At 43.5% G+C, this 23,414-nt stretch overlaps 1 protein-coding gene across 1 annotated transcript in view; it reads left to right on the top strand.

Moving 5' to 3' along the window:
• Positions 1-19,418, top strand: part of LOC115172427 (potassium channel subfamily K member 10-like) — a 44,124-nt gene extending 24,706 nt beyond the window's left edge. Inside the window, exons 3-7 of the mRNA XM_029729859.1 lie at positions 15,416-15,533; positions 16,135-16,295; positions 17,336-17,528; positions 18,066-18,208; positions 18,627-19,418. Coding sequence (XP_029585719.1) covers positions 15,416-15,533; positions 16,135-16,295; positions 17,336-17,528; positions 18,066-18,208; positions 18,627-19,217 — 1,206 coding nt within the window. The 3' untranslated portion in view covers positions 19,218-19,418. The remainder of the gene's footprint in view (positions 1-15,415; positions 15,534-16,134; positions 16,296-17,335; positions 17,529-18,065; positions 18,209-18,626) is intronic.
• The last annotated feature ends 3,996 nt before the right edge of the window (positions 19,419-23,414 follow it).

Here is a 23,414-nt window from a genome sequence, read left to right as displayed (position 1 = left end):
TTCCAGTGCATATGGATGACATGTCTTTTTCCCCTGCCCGTTGTCCTCTCCAGTTGATAATGGCCCATTATAAATCCAAACTAATTTCACATATTAGTAAAGACAAGATTAAATTGAGAATAGTCTCATGGGTGAGTATTATCACTTGATGAGAGAACAGCGTGTGCAGCCTGACGCAAGGAACAGAGCGCAAGCTTTTTTTGTGACTTTTTAAATTAATCAATATAGGCACATCATGCAACCCATATGTGTTTTGATTTTTAAGACATTCTAAGGTTTGTGTCATTCACAACTAAAGTTGCCAAATAGACTAATTGTAAAAAGGACCTGTTTCAAATTTTCACCTTTATGTGAAAAATATCCTTTCTGTTTTATTCATCCAAGTTGAATTATATTCTTCTCACTATAAAAATATCTTGTCTGCTAAATGAACTAGCCTACAGCCTAGGCTGCCAATGGCATGGCAAATAGCCAGATAACATACATGTACTCACTGACTCAAAAGATGCTATTTTGTTCTTCTGAAATACATTTTCTTCATATCATAATGTTTCTTTATACCTGCCTAAAATAAATAATGAATTTATTGTGATGGTGTGTATTAAAAATACCTTTTAAAAAAAAATCAAAATGCGCACATCAGTGGCTTGTATGTGTGGAGGCCTGGGGATGCTAAATGTTAATTAACGGTCAATTAACGTGAGACCGGCAGTCATTTGCATGACAGTTACCGGCTGACAACATTTGAAGACCGCCACAGCCCTAGGTTGAGTCACTCCTTAATTGATGACAGAGCAAACAAAATGCATTGATTTCCAGTACATGTTGTCATGACGTGCCTCGTGAGGAGCATAGCCCCCCCCTCTCTCCCACCACAGGTTTATGACTGTCGTAAATACCGAAAATCCTTTCCCCACTCTGCCGAAATGAAAGTTGAGAATCCCTTTGTTAACACAGAGAGACACTTGGACATCAAAAGGTTGAATAATTGAACAGTATTTCTGTATTCCAAGCAGTTGGAGTGGTCCGTGGACACTTAAGGAACAGTTATGTCGAGTTTGTTTCATTTGGTGACCTCATGAAGGACAGGAGACACACATTACTGTTTCTTTTTTTGTATACACTTCTCAATTATGGGGTTTGCATCTGAATGTTGTATAAAATAAATTATTGAGTATAGGAATACATTTGGAAAGATGTAATGTGATGTTAGTCTTCTAAATGAGAATTGTTTTTCATAGTAACTTATGATCAGTCAGAGGCCACGCCCCCATGAGAACAGACATTTACATGGGTGTCATGGAACGCCCCCTTTTCTTCTCCAGTATAAAAACCATTTCTGACAAAATTTGACAAGAAAACACGGAGCTGTCGCTACATGTTCAAATGGTTGGCAACTCTACCAATGGACAAGATCAGAGAACGTGGAGATCATTCCCACTTTGAAATGGGTAAGAAATCGACAAACTACAGAACAATTATTCAGGCTGCAGCTGTTTAAGTACTTTAGTCTGGTAAACGCAACCAGTTGAACGGCTTAATGATACTTAATGGTATAATGACGTATCCATTATAACAAGCTACAACTCCGAAAGACTTTGATCTCTGGTGGACAAACCAGAGATTTCGGTCAACAGTCTATCCAGCAGACGGACCGGCAATCGCAGAGAGGGATAACAAAGGCATACACTCGTAAATATGTAAATTGCCATTTATTTTAGAATGAGCGGTTGTTCATGTTCAAAGTATAAGCATTTCCATGACTGTAGTGTATGTACGGGGTTCCACTCTGAGTTTTCCGCTCCTGAGCTGGCCCCACCCCTTTCCTTTGTCTACCAAGCTGTCATAATGGCTTAGCCCACTAGGGACTTTTCAGTGTATCATGTCAGTAACCAATGTATAAGTATTGTGTGTGTTTATGTATTTCTGTGATTGATTAGTTAGTAAATAAATAATTAAGCCAATTTGTATATCGCTGATTCATGATTTGATGCTAGGGTTCGTGCAGATATCCAATGGTTTGCAACATTCAGGAATGAGATTGATGAGGTAATAATACATTGATAGAAGATTGTAATTGATAAGATATGATAATATCTGAAGAGTTAATTCAGGAAATAGAGACTCTATAAACATTTTCCTGTGGTGCCCCGACATCCTAATTAATTAAAGTTACATGATTAGTTTAATCACATAAGGAATAATTACACATACAGTGAGGGAAAAAAGTATTTGATCACCTGCTGATTTTGTACGTTTGCCCACTGACAAAGAAATTATCAGTCTATAATTTTAATGGAAGGTTTATTTGAACAGTGAGAGACAGAATAACAACAAAAAAATACAGAAAAACTCATGTCAAAAATGTTATAAAATTATTTGCATTTTAATGAGGGAAATAAGTATTTGACCTCTCTGCAAAACATGACTTAGTACTTGGTGGCAAAACCCTTGTTGGCAGTCACAGAGGTCAGACGTTTCTTGTAGTTGGCCACCAGGTTTGCACACATCTCAGGAGGGATTTTGTCCCACTCCTCTTTGCAGATCTTCTCCAAGTCATTAAGGTTTCGAGGCTGACGTTTGGTAACTGGAACCTTCAGCTCCCTCCGCAGATTTTCTATGGGATTAAGGTCTGGAGACTGGCTAGGCCACTCCAGGACCTTAATGTGCTTCTTCTTGAGCCACTCCTTTGTTGCCTTGGCCGTGTGTTTTGGGTCATTGTCATGCTGGAATACCCATCCACGACCCATTTTCAATGCCCTGGCTGAGCGAAGGAGTACTCACCCAAGATTTGACGGTACATGGCCCCGTCCATCGTCCCTTTGATGCGGTGAAGTTGTCCTGTCCCCTTAGCAGAAAAACACCCCCAAAGCATAATGTTTCCACCTCCATGTTTGACGGTGGGGATGGTGTCTTGGGGTCATAGGCAGCATTCCTCCTCCTCCAAACACGGCGAGTTGAGTTTATGCCAAAGAGCTCCATTTTGGTCTCATCTGACCACAACACTTTCACCCAGTTGTCCTCTGAATCATTCAGATGTTCATTGGCAAACTTCAGAGGGGCATGTACATGTGCTTTCTTGAGCAGGGGGACCTTGCGGGCGCTGCAGGATTTCAGTCCTTCACGGCGTAGTGTGTTACTAATTGCTTTCTTGGTGACTATGGTCCCAGCTGCCTTGAGATCATTGACAAGATTCTCCCGTGTAGTTCTGGGCTGATTCCTCACCATTCTCATGATCATTGCAACTCCACGAGGTGAGATCTTGCATGGAGCCCCAGGCCGAGGGAGATTGACAGTTCTTTTGTGTTTCTTCCATTTGCGAATAATCATACCAATTGTTGTCACCTTCTCACCAAGCTGCTTGGCAATGGTCTTGTAGCCCATTCCAGCCTTATGTACGTCTACAATCTTGTCCCTGACATCCTTGGAGAGCTCTTTGGTCTTGGCCATGGTGGAGAGTTTGGAATCTGATTGATTGATTGCTTCTGTGGACAGGTGTCTTTTATACAGGTAATAAACTGAGATTAGGAGCACTCCCTTTAAGAGTGTGCTCCTAATCTCAGCTCGTTACCTGTATAAAAGACACCTGGGAGCCAGAAATCTTTCTGATTTCGAGGGGGTCAAATACTTATTTCCCTCATTAAAATGCAAATCAATTTATTACATTTTTGACATGCGTTTTTCTGTATTTTTTTGTTGTTATTCTGTCTCTCACTGTTTAGATAAACCTTCCATTAAAATGATAGACTAATAATTTCTTTGTCAGTGGGCAAACGTACAAAATCAGCAGGGGATCAAATACTTTTTTCCCTCACTGTAGAGAATTGATTTGATAATACAACAGTCTTGACATTTAATGATAGTCAACGCTACGACAATGTCCATCTTCTATAACAAGTCACATCTAGTCATTAGCCTTCATTTGACAGATACATCCATGTCTGAAGCTCAGCAAAAGGAGGTTACAGTAAAAGTAGTAACTGTGCCCACTTGAGAGATGTCCTGTGGGGCGTGCATCCTAAAACAAGCACTACATCAATATGACTGGGATTTATCTGTTCCCCTAACAGGTTCTATAGCCCGGCCATTAGTGCTGTGTCAAGCCTATCATTCAGCCATCATTCATCCTGATGGCCATGGGCAGTAGCCCAGCTTTCGGTGTCTCACTGTTGTCATGCTGTTTGACAGGGGCGTCGGTTGCGAGATGGCAATTTCGAGAAGAGTGTGTGTGCATGCGTGCATGCATCAAATCAAATCAAATTGTATTTGCTGTTTGTGTCCTCACCCCAGATTGGCCATCCCTGTAGCTCAGTTGGTAGAGCATGGTGTTTGCAACGCATGGTGTTTGCAACGCCAGGGTTGTGGGTTCGATTCCCACGGGGGGCCAGCACAGGGAAAAAAAAAATGTATGAAATTAAATGTATGCATTCACTACTGTAAGTTGCTTTGGATAAGAGCGTCTGCTAAATGACTAAATTGTAAAATGTAAATGTATTTATCACATACACGTAATTAGGAGATGTTATTGTGGGTGTAGCGAAATGCTTCTGCTTCTAGCTCTGACAGTGCAGTAATATCTAACAAATTACACAACATATTCCCAATACACACAAATCTAAGTAGGAATGAATTAAGACTATATACATGTGGATGACTGATGTCAGAACGGACTAAGATACAGTAGAATAGTATAGAATACAGTATATACATATGAAATGAGTAATGCAAGCTATGTAAACATTATTAAGTGAATGAGATACTGTAGAATAGTTTAGAAAACAGTATATACATATGAGATGAGTAATGCCAGATATGTAAACATGAAGTGACTAAGATCCCGTGGAATAGTATAGTGTGTGTGTGTGTGTGTGTGTGTGTGTGTGTGTGTGTGTGTGTGTGTGTGTGTGTGTGTGTGTGTGTGTGTGTGTGTGTGTGTGTGTGTGTGTGTGTGTGTGTGTTTGTATGTGTGTCTGCTGCCCACCCACTGTGTGCCCACCGGGACGTTGGGCCTAATTGGCAGTGCCTGGCAGGGTTGGTATGACTCAGTGTGTTTGGCACAATGGGAGTTCATGGTGTCATCCACTCCAATCAAGACCTGTTGTTTTTCTTATCTAAGAGCTTTAGCTCTGAAATAGAGCTTTTTAATGTTATACTGTCCACAGGCCGTTGTTTTTTATAGTAAATATATTATTTGTCTTTATCGGGTAGAAAAGCTGAAATTTACAGCCCAGTTATAATGGGTTGTTCTATTACCAGTTACTCAAGCGTTTCCTCCTGCAGGCATACACAAACACACTCCTGCAACATTACAATGCCCTTGGTATAGTTGCAGTCACTACTTTTTTGTGGCACTAGTCACTGATTAATTTGATTAGCAATAGACAATTGATTAAACCGAGGTTCAAGGTTAAATCCAGGTGGAATGATTGGATAATAATATCTCTAATGATATGTAGGTTTAATGTAGGGTTAAAACCAGTGCTAACTAAGCATGCAGAGAATCAAATGTCCACCAGTACGGATATTCTTTTGTCACATTAATGTATTCCTTTCATCATACAGACATCAAACCATACAGCTTGAATGATGTAGCTAGCGGGTTGATTAATCCAGGTGAGGTTTTGTGAGAACTAAAATTAATCAGGAAGACAAAGAGGAAAAGTGAATAATTTATATAGTGATTGTATGTGTTAACTGATTGTATGTGTCACTGTGTTAACTAACCTCCAGATGAGCTTCAATGCCATACAACTCTCCTTCCGTGGCCTCCAACTGCTCTTAAATGCAAGTAAAACTAAATGCATGCTCTTCAACCGATCGCTGCCCACACCTGCCCACACGTCCAGCATCACTACTCTGGACGGTTCTGACTTAGAATATGTGGACAACTACAAATACCTAAGTGTCTGGTTAGACTGTAAACTCTCCTTCCAGACTCACATTAAGCATCTCCAATCCAAAATTAAATCTAGAATCGGCTTCCTATTTCACAACAAAGCATCCTTCACTCATGCTGCCAAACATACCTTCGTAAAACTGACTATCCTACCGATCCTAGACTTCAGCAATGTAATTTACAAAATAGCCTCCAACACTCTACTCAGCAAATTGGATGCAGTCTATCACAGTGCCATCCATTTTGTCACCAAAGCCCCATATACTACCCACCACTGCGACCTGTATGCTCTCGTTGGCTGGCCCTCTCTTCATATTCGTTGCCACACTCACCGGCTCCAGGTCATCTATAAGTCTTTGCTAGATAAAGCCCCGCCTTATCTCAGCTCACTGGTCACCATAGCAGCACCCACCCGTAGCACACGCTCCAGCAGGTATATTTCACTGGTCACCCCCAAAGCCAATTCCTCATTTGGCCGCCTTTCCTTCCAGTTCTCTGCTGCCAATGACTGGAACGAACTGCAAAAATCACTGAAGCTGGAGACTCATATCTCCCTCACTAACTTTAAGCACCAGCTATCAGAGCAGCTCACAGATCACTGCACCTGTACATAGCCCATCTGTAAATAGCCCATCCAACTATCTCATCCCCATGCTGTTATTTATTTATTTTATTTTGCTCCTTTGCACCCCAGTATCTCTACTTGCACACTCATCTTCTGCACATCTATCACTCCAGTGTTTAATTGCTATATTGTAATTATTTCGCCACCATGGCCTATTTATTGCCTTACCTCCCTTATCCTACCTCATTTGCACACACTGTATATAGACGTTTTCTATTGTATTATTGACGGTATATTTGTTTATTCCATGTGTAACTCTGTGTTGTTTTTTGTGTCGCACTGCTTTGCTTTATCTTGGCCAGGTTGCAGTTGTAAATGAGAACTTGTTCTCAACTAGCCTACCTGGTTAAATAAAGGTGAAATAAAAAAATTAAATGGAATAAAAATTTTTTTATCCTGATGTACTCAGGCTGCGCTGACAGAGCTAAAACCAGACATTTCATGTCTAACCTTTTGAGCCTCTATAATATAGAGTGCCTCTCACTGATGCACTACCCTAAATTCAATGATGTGGAGATTGTAATGCACGTTTAAGGAGAGGGGGAACTCATCTTTCCGTCTGTGGTTCCACCTATAGATCCAGAATTCCTTTGGTGGAAGGCTTGCTTGAGGAACATGTAGTTATGGACAATCTATTTCTGCCAGGCACAGTGGACCTATGGAAACCTTTTAAATCTTACTTCAATGACCACATCATTCCTAATACTGTTAGAATTAAACTGAGAATGGAATTAGTATAAGGATTTAGTCTGAGGGGAACAATAATATCTGTTAGTAAAACCTGGACAGAGATAATATTCCAGACTGTGCCTCTAACAACAAGGGAAATGCTCTCAAGGAATCCATTTCCTCTACGCTTCCTCTGTCTATGGTCAGTTCTTTTGTTGCACATATCTTTTCTTTTTTTCTTCATACCTCTATTTATCCATGATAGGTGATTGAGAATACATTCTCCTTTACAATAACCTGGTGTATATATTCAACTGCTCAAGTGTGAAGTTGATCTTGGCTTAGTCAAGATAAGCAGGGAAATAGACAACTAGACTTACCTGGGCAGTGGAGCCTACTGCTGTTTTACCCTGGACAGCACCGGTATCATTAGTCACACTGAGAGTCTAAACCTCAGCGTTAGTGTTGCCTTATGCTTTATCCCTAATAAGGCAGCATTGCGTAAATCTGAACATGACATATTCAGACATACTGGGAGAAAATGTAGTTGTCGCGTTTGGTCTTGAAACGTATGAATTTCTATCCTATATTATGATGTATGGGGTGATGTCCAGATTCATTGGAGTACAGTACAAGTTATCCTAAAAACGGCATGTTCAATCATATGCTATCAAAACCTACGGCCCTATGCAACCAATCCAAGTTTCAACGTTTATTCAACACGTGCACAGGATACAACAGGTGTAAAACAGTACACTGAAATTCTTACCTTGAGAGCTCTTTCCGACAATGCAGTGATAATAACAATATAGATAATAATAATAATTTTATTTAACTAGGCTAGTCAGTTAAGAACAAATTCTTATTTACAATGACGGCCTAGGAACAGTGGGTTAACTGCCTTGTCCAGGGGCAGAACGACAGATCTTTACCTTGTCAGCTCGGGGATTCGATCTAGCAACCTTTCAGTTACTGGCCCAACGCTTTAACCCCTAGGCTACCTGCCACCCCATAATAATATAGATAATAATAGAAAATAGAATACAAATAAAACTAAGAATAAAAACCACACAAGAACTACAATGAGAGTAAAAGAAACTTAAGAATGCAAGTATATACAGGTCGGTGCCAGTACCTTATTCAGTGTGCAGGGATACTGGAGTGGCATGGACTGACCAGGTGAATCCAGGTGACAGCTATAATCCCTTATTGATGTCACTTGTTAAATCCACTTCGATCAATGTAGATAAAGGGGAGTAGACAGGTTAAATAAGGATTTTTAAGCGTTGAGACAATTGAGACATTGATTGTGTATGTGTGCCATTCAGAAGGTGAATAGACAAGACAAAATATTTAAGTGCCTTTGATATGGTAGTAGGTGCCAGGCGCACCGGGTTTGAGTGTGTCAAGAACTGAAATGCTGCTAGATTTTTCACGCTCAACAGTTTCCCATGTGTATCGAGAATGGTCCACCACCCAAAGGACATCCACCCAACTTGACACAACTGTGGGAAGCATTGGAGTAAACTTTGTTCAGTCAACAGTAGTAATAGTAATAATCAATGGACAGCAGCCTAATGGAGTAATACATCTAATCAATAATCATATTAGCAGCAGCGTAGGTTGTGCCTGAGCAGGTAGAGAGAGACCTGTGGATGGGCATAGTGTCAGTGTGGATAGCCTTTGGGAGAGAAAGAGCAGTAGTTGTTAGTGATTTAACAGTCGTATGTCCATGGGGATAGAAGCTGTTTAGGAGTCTGTTTGTCTGAGTCTTGATGCACTGGTACCGCCTGCCGGACAGGTGCATGGAGAACAGTCCATGTCTCGGGTGTCTGGAGTCTTTGGCAGTTCTTCGGGCCTTTCTCAGACACCGTCTGGCATGTATGTCCTGGATGACTGGGAGCTCTCTCCCAGTGATGCGCTGGGCCGTCTGCACGACCCTCTGTAGCAGTGGCGGTCGGTGACGTTTAAAATGAGGGAGGATGATTATAGTTTTTTATGAGCATGGCTTTATTTCTATTACAGCATATTGGATGACTGTCATTCATACCCAGCTCAATGTAATATCAATAGGTTTAGGCTATTACATGATATTGCTACAACCTAGCCTGACTGAAAATGCACAACGTAGGTACACAGGCTGAGAGAAAGTTTTGAGTACTCAAGGTGACAGACAGTGACATATTCAATAACGCCTTGCACACTCTTGTCTGCATCTAGCTGATCTAGGGTGTAATCTTTAGTCCAACAGTTGCAAACGAAAGTTTCTATTCAACAAACTTCTGTTAAAGAAATTTTTTTCAACAGAATTGGCGGAATTAATACACCCCTGATCACACGCAAACACAGTGAACTTTCACAGGAGCCACATACAAACAGCATGATCATTTTTTTATCATTGTACTATTCATTCTTACATCTACGTGCTCTCCTCCTCTAAACCTTTTCCCTTTGCTTGTGGACTTCAGTGCACAACATATCAGCTTTCTGTGACCAGGCGAAAAAAACTTTCCAAGCCAAATATATCATAACCAATAACGTGCTACACACAGCCTACCTACATCGTCGTAGCTACTAGAACTAATGCGTTAGTAAACCCGCTACAATCATGCAGTACAGTGTAGGCAGCAAGCAGTTACACCAATGGGCCCCGGTGCCAATAAATTAATAAAACCAAAAAGCTTACCTTGACTTGGAAGAGTTCCAGTGTTGGATAGCCATAGCCATCTACAATAGCTAACATAGCATTCCTTTTTGTTTGAGCCGGGTGTTTGAGAAGGCTAAACTAGCTTGCTGAATTCACTAGCTAAGTTAAAGTGAACAAAAAATACAACGAAATATAGCTATAGCTTGCTTCTCCTTCAATTTTAAAGATATTAATTTGTTCAAAACTGTTCAACTATTGTCTCTCTTTGAGTCAACTACTCACTACATGTGTGCACTTAAATAGTGAATGGAGGACGCTTTTTCTGTGGTTCATTTTCATGCCAGCCAGGTAGGCTATACTCCTGTTGTAAAGATAAGCAATCTGCTTAATTTTAGGAAAGTTGAGAAATAAATATAGTAGGCCTAGCCTATAGAAAGCTGATGGGATCCTCCTCTTTTTAATAGAGGCCATCACTCTGTTTTGTCGCGCAATTGCATAGCTATAGAAATGTTGCACATCATGAGCTCATGGGCTCTCGTGAAGTGTTTGATTCGATTTTCGATTACATTTGCATTGATATCAGAGTGATTAGAGGGACAATAGAGTGGGAAATGGGGATACCTAGTCAGTTCTACAACTGAATTCCTTCATCTGAAATGTATCTTCTGCATTTAACCCAACCCCTCTGAATCAGAGAGGTACGAGGGGATGCCATAATCGACATCCACGTCTTCGGTGCCTGGGGAACAGTGGGTTAACTGCCTTGCTCAGGGGCAGAATGACAGATTTTTACCTTGTCAGCTTGGGGATTCGATCCAGAAATCTTTTGGTTACTGGCCCAACACTCTAACCACTAGAGTGCTGAGTACCAGGCCGTTAGCAAGTATGGTAGGCTGCTAATGACTATCAGCAGCATCAGAGCTTGAAAAAGCCTAATTACCGTGACTAAATGGTAACGTGGAATTTGACTGCCTTCATGACTCGTAACCGCCTGTGTGGCGGTAATACGGTCACCGCAACAGCCCTAGTCATAATTACTGTGTAAGTCTATGGAAGGGGTGGAGAACCATGAGCCTCCTAGGTTTTCTATTGAAGAGGAGGACTGAAGCTAGCTGTCCTCCGGCTACACCATGGTTGTCACGGGTGTCATAATGTAAAGACCAAGGCGCAGCGGGTTGCGTGCTCATCATTATTATTTATTCAAGAGAACACGAAAAAAACTAGAAAAACACGACAGTAACAGTTTTGCAGGCTATACACAAAGCAATGCAAAAACAACCACCCACAATACGACAGGTGAAAACAAGCTCCCTAAATATGACTCTCAATCAGGAACAATGATGTACAGCTGTTCCTGACTGAGAGCCACACCAGGCCAACAAAGAATACAAAAACTAGAACAGCCCCTAGAAATACAAAACACAAGAACATACCCAACACCCCGGAACACATAAATCAAATAACCCCTCTACAATACACACACACCAATAATCCCCAAAAACACTCTACACAAATTATCCCTCTTATCTAAACATATACACAAAACCATGAAAACAAATACCCTCTGCCACGTCCTGACCAAGCAACAATAACAAATAGACCCCTATACTGGTCAGGATGTGACATTACCCCCCCCACCCCCAAAAGGTGCAGACCCCGTATGCACCTTAAAAATATTTTAAACAATAAACCCCTAACTAAAGGGAGGGAAGGGAGGGTGGCTGCCGTCAACGATGGCTCCTGTGCAACACAACCCCTCCCCAAACCTCCTACAGTGGAGGTGGCTTAGGCTCGGGCCTAAGACCACCCCCTGACCAGTCCACTCCTCCCAAATACCTAGGCCTGACACGTGTCACTATAGACCCTGGACTGTCTTCTCGGAGCTCCGGACTATAGGGCGATTCTAGGAGCTCCGGACCATAGGGCGACTCACTCGGCTCCGGACTGCAGGCAGACTCACTCGGTGCCGGACTGTAGGCCGTCTCACTCAGTGCAGGACTGTAGGCCGTCTCACTCGGTGCCGGACAGTAGGCCGTCTCACTCGGTGCCGGACTGTAGGCCGTCTCCCTCGGTGCCGGACAGTAGGCCGTCTCCCTCGGTTCCGGACTAGACACTGTTGCCGGATACTCTGGACGAGGTACTGTTGCCGGACACTCTGGACGAGGTACTGTTACCGGACACTCGGAACTGGGCTGACGCACTGGAAGCCTGATGCGTGGGGCTGGTAGTGGAGGTACCAGCCTGGGGAGACGCACCTCAGTGCTAGTGCGGGGAGCAGGAACCGGCCGAGTTGGACTGGGCTGACGCACTGGAAGCCTGATGCGTGGTGCTGGTACTGGATGTGCCAGTTTGGGGACACGCACCTCAGGGCTAGTGCGAGGAGCGGGAACAGGACATCCTGGACTGGACTGATGCACTGGAAGCCTAGTGCGTGGTGCTGGTACTGGAGGTATCAGACTGGAGGCACGCACTTCAAGGCTAGTGCGAGGAGCGGGAACAGGACATACTGGACTGGGCTGATGCACTGGAAGCCTAGTGCGTGGTGCTGGTACTGGAGGTATCAGACTGGAGGCACGCACTTCAAGGCTAGTGCGAGGAGCGGGAACAGGCTGAATAGGACTGGGCTGACGCACTGGAGGCCTGGTGCGTGGTGCTGGTACTGGATATACCGGGCCGTGGAGATGCACTGGCGGTCTCGATCGCACCTCCTGCACAACCAGTCCTGGCTGGATGGAACTAGTAGCCCTGCACAAGCGAAGTGCTGGCACAGGGCGAACTGGGCTGTGCAGGGGCCTGATGGTTGCCGTGCGTAGAGCGGGCGTAGGGTAGCCTGGACCTAGGAGGCGCACCGGTGACCAGATGAGCTGCGCAGGCATCCTCCTTCCAGGCTGGATGCCCACTCTAGCACGGCACTTGCGAGGGGCTGGGATCACTCGCACTGGACTGTGCGTGCGTATGGGCGAGATTGTGCGCACTTCCGCATACTCCGGCGCTCTCTTCTCCACCTGTTCCCCATAAAAAGCACGGGGAGCTGGCTTAGGTCCACTGCCTGGCTTAGCCAACCTACCCATGTGCCTCCCCCAAAAAAATTATTGGGGCTGCCTCTCCGGCTTCCTAGCCAGCCGTGTTCCCCGGTAGCGTTCCCGGTCCTCACCAGACTTCCTCCATGGGCCCTCTCCGGCCAGAATCTGCTCCCAAGTCCATGACTCGCGACAGTCCACGCGTCGCTCCTTCGCTGCTTGGTCCGTGTTTGGTGGGTAGTTCTGTCACGGGTGTCGTAATGTAAAGACCAAGGCGCAGCGGGTTGCGTGCTCATCATTATTATTTATTCAAGAGAACACGAAAAAATCACGACAGTAACAGTTTTGCAGGCTATACACAAAGCAATGCAAAAACAACTACCCACAATACGACAGGTGAAAACAAGCTCCCTAAATATGACTCTCAATCAGGAACAACGATGTACAGCTGTTCCTGATTGAGAGCCATACCAGGCCAACAAAGAATACAAAAACTAGAACAGCCCCTAGAAATACAAAACACAAGAACATACCCAACACCCAGAACACATAAATCAAATAACCACAATACAATACACACACACCAATAATCCCCAAAAACACTCTACACAAAATATCCCTCTTATCTAAACATATACACAAAACCATGAAAACAAATACCCTCTGCCACGTCCTGACCAAGCTACAATAGCAAATAGACCCCTATACTGGTCAGGACGAGACAATGGTGCTACCCTACAGAGTGCTGTTAAGGCTACTGTAGACCGTAATTGCAAAACATTGTGTTTTAATAAATTATTTGGTGATGTGAATATATTTAGTATAGTTTTAGTATGGTGCTCCCTTTCCTCCTCTGAGGAGCCGCCACTGCTCTGTAGGGCCTTCCGGTTGCGGGCGGTGCAGTTGCCATACCAGACGGTGATACAACCAGTCAGGATGCTCTCAATGATGCAGCTGTAAAAGTTCCTGAGGATCTGAGGGGCCATGCCAAATTGTTTCAACTTCCTGAGGGAGAAGAGGCACCGCCGTGCCTTTTTTTGGCCCCCTCAATGTGGATGTGGGTGTGCACCCCCCTGGTTTCCTGTAGTCCACGATCAGCTCCTTCTTCTTGCTGACGTTGAGGGAGAGGTTGTTGTCCTGGCACCACACTGCCAATTTTATTACCTCCCCCTTGTAGGCTGTCTCATCACCGGCTGTTTCATCGTGTCGTCAGCAAACTTGATGAGGGAGTTGGAGTCGTGTGTGGCCAACAGTCGTGGGTAAACAGGAGGGGGCTGAGCACACTCCCCTGGGGGCCCCCCGTGTTGAGGGTCAGCATGGTAGAGGTGTTGTTGCCTACTCTCACCACCTGGGGTCGGCCCATCAGGAAGTCCAGGATCCAATTGCAGAGGGAGGTTTTTCAGTCCCAGGGTCTCAGCGTTGTTGAACGCTGAGTTGTAGTCGATGAGCAGCATTATCACACAGGTATTCCTCTTGTCCAGGTGGGAGAGGGCAGTGTGGAGTGCAATTGAGATTGCGTTGTCTGTAGATCTGTTTGGGCGGTATGTCAATTGGAGAGGGTTTAGGGTGTCTGGGATGATGGAGGTGATGTGTGCCTTTTAAAGCACTTCATGATTACAGATGTTAGTGCCAAAGGGCAGTAGTAGCAATCCAGATAATCAGGTTTATAGAATAAACTGGCTATTTATGTTTTTAATACTGAAAGCAGCCCAATTAGATACACACACCGTACATAATGTTCTGTTTCTTACTTCCAACACATGCATATATATTAGAGGGCATGTGCAATGATGTGTAGAAAGTCGTGCTCCTCTGCTGAAGATGTGCTGTTTACTCCGTCTCTCTCTGTATATGTGACAGCAGGGTAGATGGATCCATATTCATGAGGGAGTGCTCATCACTACCACCTGACAGCATGGAAGTGAGGAGGTGTGAGGAGGTGTTTACTAGGCAGGCATGGGTTGGTCTTGTATTTGTATATTCCCATCAAGAAGGCTACAAGTGCTGAGGCAATTTCATTCTATTGTTCATTCTAATCTACGATTCCCTCTTCTGAAATAGCTCTACTTCAGCAGAAGTGCAGTTTATTCTAAGGCAATTTGAAGTTCCTTAGGGAAATATAAAAAGATTTTAAATTTCTACAATAAGTCCTTATTGTTTAACGCACATAAACATTGTGATTATATAATGGAGAAAATGGAGATAATGTACTACTACGGGCGGCCGTTTACGCCATGATGAGTTTATAGTGGCAATTAAATGCAGCCAAGACACATGTTAGGCCTATGGTTTTGTCTTTCCATCAGATGAGGGCTTAGTGTGGCATGGTACTGTCCTCTGTACTGTATGTAGCATGTGTTGAAAGACCAAAGACAACACAGGTTATTCCATTGGTGCCAAGATATCAAAGAGCTTGACTGTGGTTGGTTCTGGGTTCATTTTGTTCATCATTTGTATGTTTAAGCAGATTAACTACACATTGAACTGTATGGAATTGCTGTGTAGCCTACCAGTTAAAATAACCAACCCTATTCTCTGTCTGTTTCTCTCTTTGTTAGCATTCCATAGACGCTGTCAGTGCAGGAGTCAGTCCGATCGGAGACACGTCTTACAACTCCAGTCACTGGGATCTGGGCAGTGCTTTCTTCTTCGCTGGAACCGTGATCACAACGATAGGTAATCTCCATCACCAACCTACTAACTCATTACTTCCTCCTCTTAACTGAGTAGAATAAAGCAATATCACTTTGACGTGAACGTTATGAGGTAACCTACGGGTGCCGTGACTCGCTAATTCAAGTGCAGTTCTGTCAGCATTACACTACTGTATTGCAATGTGTGCTATTTATCATGAGCTTGCTGGGAAATGGATAAAACAAACGTCATTCACAGGATGTACTTTATGCTAATGTCTGTGTGTGTGTCTTCACAGTATATGATTTACTGATGATAATAGCATCCTGTCGGGAGGTGGGAAGGAACAGTGGCACCAGGTTGTCTTTTTAGCAGAACATATGAATACCATTTCATCTGTTTACACAATTACACTGCTTCTCTCACTTTGGAGAGGGACACACATCCCACCGTGCTGGTTTAGATGAAGCTGTGCCTTAGTCATCCCTGCCCTGTTTTGTCTCTCCATTCACTGCAGGTTGTAATTCATGTCATGTTCTCTGAGCCCAACCTGATTATTTCCTCTCTTAGTGCTTATTTACCTCTGACCTCCACCTGCAGGAATATAACACAGGCTTCACATAACAAAACACCACTGTGACAGGTTACGGGAACATAGCACCCAGCACGGAGGGAGGGAAGATCTTCTGCATCCTGTACGCCATATTTGGCATCCCGCTGTTTGGGTTCCTCCTGGCTGGCATCGGAGACCAGCTAGGAACCATATTTGTCAAGAGCGTCTTGAGGGTGGAGAAGATATACAGGGTAAATTGGATTACTTGAGAACGTTGGGTTTTGTTATGTACAGGGGATTTACTGGAACTGCATAAGCACATGATGCTTTCAGAGATAAATTGGTTATAGTTAACTTTCAATAAGTTTATTCAAATTAATTTAGACACACCATGTTTGATTACTTATTTTGTGAAGAAAGGGGTCTTTGAAAATGAGTATTTGGGGCATGTTATATACAGATGTAGGATCTTGATTTGAGCCTGTTTGCTACAGCAGGAACATAATCCTGCAGCAACAGGACATTTTAAAATATTCTATTATAATTAATAGACATTTTTGTAGGGCTTGATGCATTTTTCGTAAACCAATATGCTACCCACAGTGAAAACCAGGGATATTACTTCCAACCTATAATCCCCCCATTCACTGTGAACAGCACAGTGAATAGGGTGATTACAGGGTGACAGAGTCATCCCTGTAAAAGCCATATCTGTTATCCAGGTATTATACCAGGTTCAGTGAATGGTTTTGGACTCTTGTCCCCCCCTAGCTGAGGCTGAGATTACGATGTGGTCCTTGTAGTGAGGGCAGAGGTGTTTGATAGAGTGTGGGGGCAGGGGAGGTAGAGGGCCAGGACCTGATTGAGATTATGTGAGCAGGCTGTATGTATCAAGCATCTCAGAGTAGGAGTGCTGATCCCTGTCCATGTAATCTTGTTTATTGGGATCTAAAAGCCAAAATGTAGAGCGAAGCCCCTCCTCTGACTACTGAAAGCCCCTGGGCACTTGAGTTTCTGTGACATAAGGGGAGTTTGGGAATTAGGATTTTCCTGCTGGATCAATGGAAGGGTGGTTTTGTATGGTTTTCTTTCTTGGTGCCTGGGGTGCTTTGGAGTGTTTTGGCTAATGGGTATTGATACATGAAGCAATTGATGAAACAGCATCTCTTGAAGCCTTTTGTCTTTTAGCTAGAAATGTACTGTGTATAGCTAACTTTGTTCTATTTTTTTTGACAACTTTGTAATTGTTGTCTTACTGTCGTCCTCTGACCATGTCTTGTTTGTACTGCAGCAAAAACACAAACAGATCAGCCAGACCAAAATCAGAGTCACCTCCACCATACTCTTCATCATAGCCGGGTGCATAGTCTTCGTTGGCATCCCGGCAGTCATTTTCAAACACATCGAGGGATGGACGACTCTGGATGCGATCTACTTTGTCATCATCACGCTATCAACGATTGGCATAGGGGACTATGTGGCAGGTATGATAGTGTTACGGTAAAACAGGTTTATGTACTGTGACTTTAGTCTGAAATTATCCATTGGATTCTCCATCAACTCAAGGTTTTATTTGCTTGTGTTTTGTTGTGTCTGCATTACATTGATAATCCCTTGAATAATGATGCTAAAAGTGACTGCCGGTAATTATATCTCAGGAAGACTTATCTTGGGGAATATTATGGCAAAAATAATGCAAAAATAATGCTGATATAACATAAAGTCTCTTCAAAACCCAATTACAAAAGTTGTGTTTGTCAAACTGAACCTTTCCACCTCCCTTGTCCTACTAATCTGTCTGTAATGAAAATATTTTTGGGGTGGTAAATGTTTTATTGTTGACAATAACTTGATGGTAACAGGCACATACATACATACATACATACATACATACATACATACATACATACATACATACATACATACATACATACATACATACATACATACATACATACATACATACATACATAATCCAATAGTTGGCATGCAATGTAACAACTCTTCCTCTGTTGTTCCAGGTGGGGATCGGAAGATCGAGTACATGAAGTGGTACAAGCCTCTGGTCTGGTTCTGGATCCTGGTGGGCCTGGCCTACTTCGCAGCTGTCCTGAGCATGATTGGAGACTGGCTCAGAGTGCTGTCCAAAAAGACCAAAGAGGAGGTGGGTGCTGCTCATTAAATTACACTGCCTGTCATTACATTATCTAAAGCAGTGGAAACTAAAAGGTCACTCCTTACTAGACTCATCTCCTACCCTACCCACCTTTCTTCCGTGTCTGTTTTGCTATTATGCCTTGTTGATGCCCCTGTCTGGAGCCCTTGAGACACTCCCGAGAGACAGCTGTGTGTGAGAAGTGGTTAGAGATGCAGTCATTAGTGTTCAGGCTGACATGTTAATAGTGAGCTTACTAAGCTATTTATCTGTACATACAATATGGATGGATACTGTGGTATTGGCTTTCCATGGAAGGAGCTAGGCTTTTGTCTGAAGGGGAATTTGTAGAAGATCCAACAACTGATGTAATGCACCCCTTCCACCCTCCTGTCTCTAATGACTCTCCATCTTTGTGTACTTGCAGGTGGGGGAGTTCAAGGTCCATGCGGCTGAGTGGAAGGCCAACGTGCGGGCCGAGTTCCGGGAGACGCGGCGGCGGCTGAGTGTGGAGATCCACGACAAGTTGCAGCGGGCTGCCACCATCCGCAGCATGGAGCGCAGGCAGCTGGGCCTGGAACAGAGGGCCCACTCCCTGGACATGCTCTCCCTAGAGAAGAGGGCTGTGTTTGCCAGCCTGGACCAGGGCCGCTTCAAAACCTCCTCCCAGGAGAGCATCGACACCAAGCTGAATAACTTGAGGTCGAAAGGGGCAGGGGATCTTTGTTATGACCAGCGGAGAGGCAGCGAGCAGACACAGCAGGCCTCGTCAGAGGATAATCTCTTCAACCTCCGCTTCCGCTCCCTCACCAAGCTGGCCAAGAGACACAAGAACCGCGACCTGAAGAGGAACATTCCTGAGGACGTGCGGAGGGCCTGTGAGGCGATGGAGAGGAGGAGGGAGGAGGGAGTGGAGAAGGAGGAAGAGGTGGAGGAGATGGAGGTGGAGGAGGAAGGGGGCGAGAGGAAGGAGGGCAATACCAGCTCAACGAATTTAGAGTATGCAGACGAATGCTGAGGCCAAAGAAAGAGAGAACGATAGAATGTTGGAAGGAAGAGAGCTTGAGCCCCAGAAAAGTCCCTATTTTGATGTCTCAAATTGTGCCTTGTTGTTTTTTCTTTTCAGAGCACCCTACTTCCGATCCAACCCCACCCCACCCCCAACCGACAAAAAAGCAGACGCAATGTGGGATAGCTTCTCTTTTTTACCCAAGGCTTATGTGAGCAAGTAACCCAGTGAACTAGTGCAGGGTTTCCTAAACCCGGTCCTGGGGCCCCCCCTGGGTGCACATTTTGTTTTTTTGCCCGAGCACTACACAGCTGATTCAAATAAGATGAGTTGGTTATTTGAATCTCTGTAGTCCTTGGGTAAAAAACGAAATATGCTCCGTCCTAGTGAAATCTTCACCAATTATATTGAACCTTACTTATTCATTTCACACAAGCTATACTTTTAGCCCAGGCTGATGAGCGGACTGCAACAAATGTGACTTAAGGGGGAATTGGATCAATATACAATGTGTGAATTTACTGAAATAAACTGTCAACAATTATTCCTACATTGGTTTTGAAATGTAGCCCAAGGATAATCTACTCATATTTTATAACAAACAACCCCTACACTACACTCTGATTGTACACTGCTCCAAAAAATAAAGGGAACACTTAAACAACACAATGTAACTCCAAGTCAATCACACTTCTGTGAAATCAAACTGTCCACTTAGGAAGCAACACTGATTGCCAATAAATTTCACATGCTGTTGTGCAAATGGAATAGACAACAGGTGGAAATTATAGGCAATTAGCAAGACACCCCCAATAAAGGAGTGGTTCTGCAGGTGGTGACCACAGACCACTTCTCAGTTCCTATGCTTCCTGGCTGATGTTTTGGTCACTTTTGAATGATGGCGGTGCTTTCACTCTAGCGGTAGCATGAGACGGAGTCTACAACCCACACAAGTGGCTCAGGTAGTGCAGCTCATCCAGGATGGCACAGGTACTGCAGCTCATCCAGGATGGCACATCAATGCGAGCTGTGGCAAGAAGGTTTGCTGTGTCTGTCAGCGTAGTGTCCAGAGCATGGAGGCGCTACCAGGAGACAGGCCAGTACATCAGGAGACGTGGAGGAGGCCGTAGGAGGGCAACAACCCAGCAGCAGGACCGCTACCTCCGCCTTTGTGCAAGGAGGAGCAGGAGGAGCACTGCCAAAGCACTGCAAAATGACCTCCAGCAGGCCACAAATGTGCATGTGTCTGCTCAAACGGTCAGAAACAGACTCCATGAGGGTGGTATGAGGGCCCGACGTCCACAGGTGGGGGTTGGGCTTACAGCCCAACACCGTGCAGGACGTTTGGCATTTGCCAGAGAACACCAAGATTGGCAAATTTGCCACTGGCGCCCTGTGCTCTTCACAGATGAAAGCATGTTCACACTGAGCACACGTGACAGACGTGACAGAGTCTGGAGACGCCGTGGAGAACGTTCTGCTGCCTGCAACATCCTCCAGCATGACCGGTTTGGCGGTGGGTCAGTCATGGTGTGGGGTGGCATTTCTTTGGGGGGCCGCACAGCCCTCCATGTGCTCGCCAGAGGTAGCCTGACTGCCATTAGGTACCGAGATGAGATCCTCAGACCCCTTGTGAGACCATATGCTGGTGCGGTTGGCCCTGGGTTCCTCCTAATGCAAGACAATGCTAGACCTCATGTGGCTGGAGTGTGTCAGCAGTTCCTGCAAGAGGAAGGCATTGATGCTATGGACTGACCCGCCCGTTCCCCAGACCTGAATCCAATTGAGCACATCTGGGACATCATGTCTCGCTCCATCCACCAACGCCACGTTCCACCACAGACTGTCCAGGAGTTGGCGGATGCTTTAGTCCAGGTCTGGGAGGAGATCCCTCAGGAGACCACCCGCCACCTCATCAGGAGCATGCCCAGGCTTTGTAGGGAGGTCATACAGGCACGTGGAGGCCACACACACTACTGAGCCTCATTTTGACTTGTTTTAAGGACATTACATCAAAGTTGGATCAGCCTGTAGTGTGGTTTTCCACTTTAATTTTGAGTGTGACTCCAAATCCAGACCTCCATGGGTTGATAAATTGGATTTCCATTGATTATTTTTGTGTGATTTTGTTGTCAGCACATTCAACTATGTAAAGAAAAAAGTATTTAATAAGATTATTTCATTCATTCAGATCTAGGATGTGTTATTTTAGTGTTCCCTTTATTTTTTGAGCAGTGTATATGATTTTGAAATAAAATTGGTGTTCCAATGCAGTCAAAATGAAGTCTAAAAACTTGAAAGCTCAGGGCGAGCTGTCCTGTTTGTTGTAATTTTAACTAAAGTAAATGTACTGAATTCACTCTGTACTGTTAGTGGAACTAGAAACAATTAAGGGATTTTAAGGGCTGGGGTCAATCTGATCTCAAAAGGAACGGTTAAATTTAAACTACTTTTACTGATGAGGTTTTGATGGCCATTGGACCCAGTTCATTCTGCACATCATAGGAACAATTTATTAGTGTGACATTTTGTTACTTTATTCTGTCATTTAAGATTGATTATGAATTTAATGTTTTTTATTAATTGTATTTTACACAGCATGTCTGTGTACAGTATCTATGTAATATCAATTTCTGCAATTCATTTTTTTTTTCACAGTAAAAGAGAATACAATTATATTTGTCCACCATACGCTACATGTGTTAGTGTTTTTCTCTCACACAATCAGATCAAGTATTGCATTTACCTATACTGAAGCAGGAACTTTACCATATGGGTTGTAGCCACTTTACAGATGACTAATGTTTTTGGTCCTTTGCTATGTTTTTGTCATTGATGTGCTTCCTAAAGCTTTACCTACTGGGCAAAAACTAGTTGAATCAATGTAATTTCCATGTAATTTCAACCCAATAAATCTACGTGATGTTATTGAATGAACGTGAAAAACTTGCTGGATTTGCAAAAGTCATCAACGTAAGGGAACTTCGTATTTTTTCACTCAACTTTTAACCTAAATCCAATGAAAATGATGACACTTGTTGATTTTGAAACTAAAGGTTGAACTGACGTCTGTGCCCAGTGGGTGCTCAGTAATCAAAAACACTAATTATGTGAATGGTGGTAACAACTTTTACTCTGTCAAACACAATTACATAATGGTTTTTGGTATGAATGAGCTAGCCTCTCCATTATTTAATAAGGGAACACATGATTATTGGATTTTTGGTAGTCTAGTTATGTTCCTCTACGGTGGAACATTGAATTCTGTCTTTGGTCCCTCTGGTCTTCTGCTTGGTCAAAGAAGAAACAGATGCTGGTCGGGACTTAGGCTCACTCATATCAACAACAATAATACATATTGGATTGACTGAAAAGCTTGTAATCCTGATAATGAATAATGTAAGTACTGGTTATAACCTCTATTTCTTGTATTCTATCATAAAAATGGCTTACCATGATAATGACCTTTCTAAGAACCAGAGTGGATTGTCCTTGCTCAGTCTTTTTTTGTGCAAACATTACATCAAATGAAGTGAGTGCCTTTCTGGGAATAAATATCACTAAGTAAAATTAAGCTGACGTTGTGAAATGGCTTCTTATCACTCGTGTCATCTGAGACTCCCAGAAGTCTCTTAAAGTCCCCCACCGCCATTATTTCCAAACTTGTAATTAACAGACTAATTCGATTTCTGCTGAAGGAAATGATCAGATTTGACTTCTAGAACAGATTTACTAAGCTAGCTTTGCTTTCTGGTCACAGTTTTTTTAATATATTGTATTTGAAAATCAACAAAAAGCATACATAGACGAAAACAATAGACAACTTAACATTTACAAACATTTCAACAAACATTAATGTCATCACACTTGCTCAGACACACATATTCCCACCATATCACACTCAATGTTGTTTTTCCATTGCTTGTAAGACCCATATGACTTCAGATTGTGTCATGTTGTTTCTGTCTGTAGACAGATTTTTTTCAATATTTAAATAATTCCGGTCACATTGTTGACCGTGAGTGAAGTAAATCCAGGAAAAATTGAGATATATCTACTGTATGGCGGCAGGTAGTGGGGCGGCAGGTAGCCTAGTGGTTAGTGCGTTTGGACTAGTAACCGAAAGGTTGCAGGACAAATCCCCGAGCTGACAAGGTAAAAATCTGTCGTTCTGCCCTTGAAAAAGGCAGTTAACCTACTGTTCCT

Source organism: Salmo trutta, chromosome 33 (assembly GCF_901001165.1).
Source record: "Salmo trutta chromosome 33, fSalTru1.1, whole genome shotgun sequence".
NCBI classification, from domain to species: Eukaryota; Metazoa; Chordata; class Actinopteri; order Salmoniformes; family Salmonidae; genus Salmo; species Salmo trutta.
The sequence above is the reverse complement of the archived record's forward strand: the minus strand, read 5'-3'. Positions and strand labels throughout refer to the sequence as shown.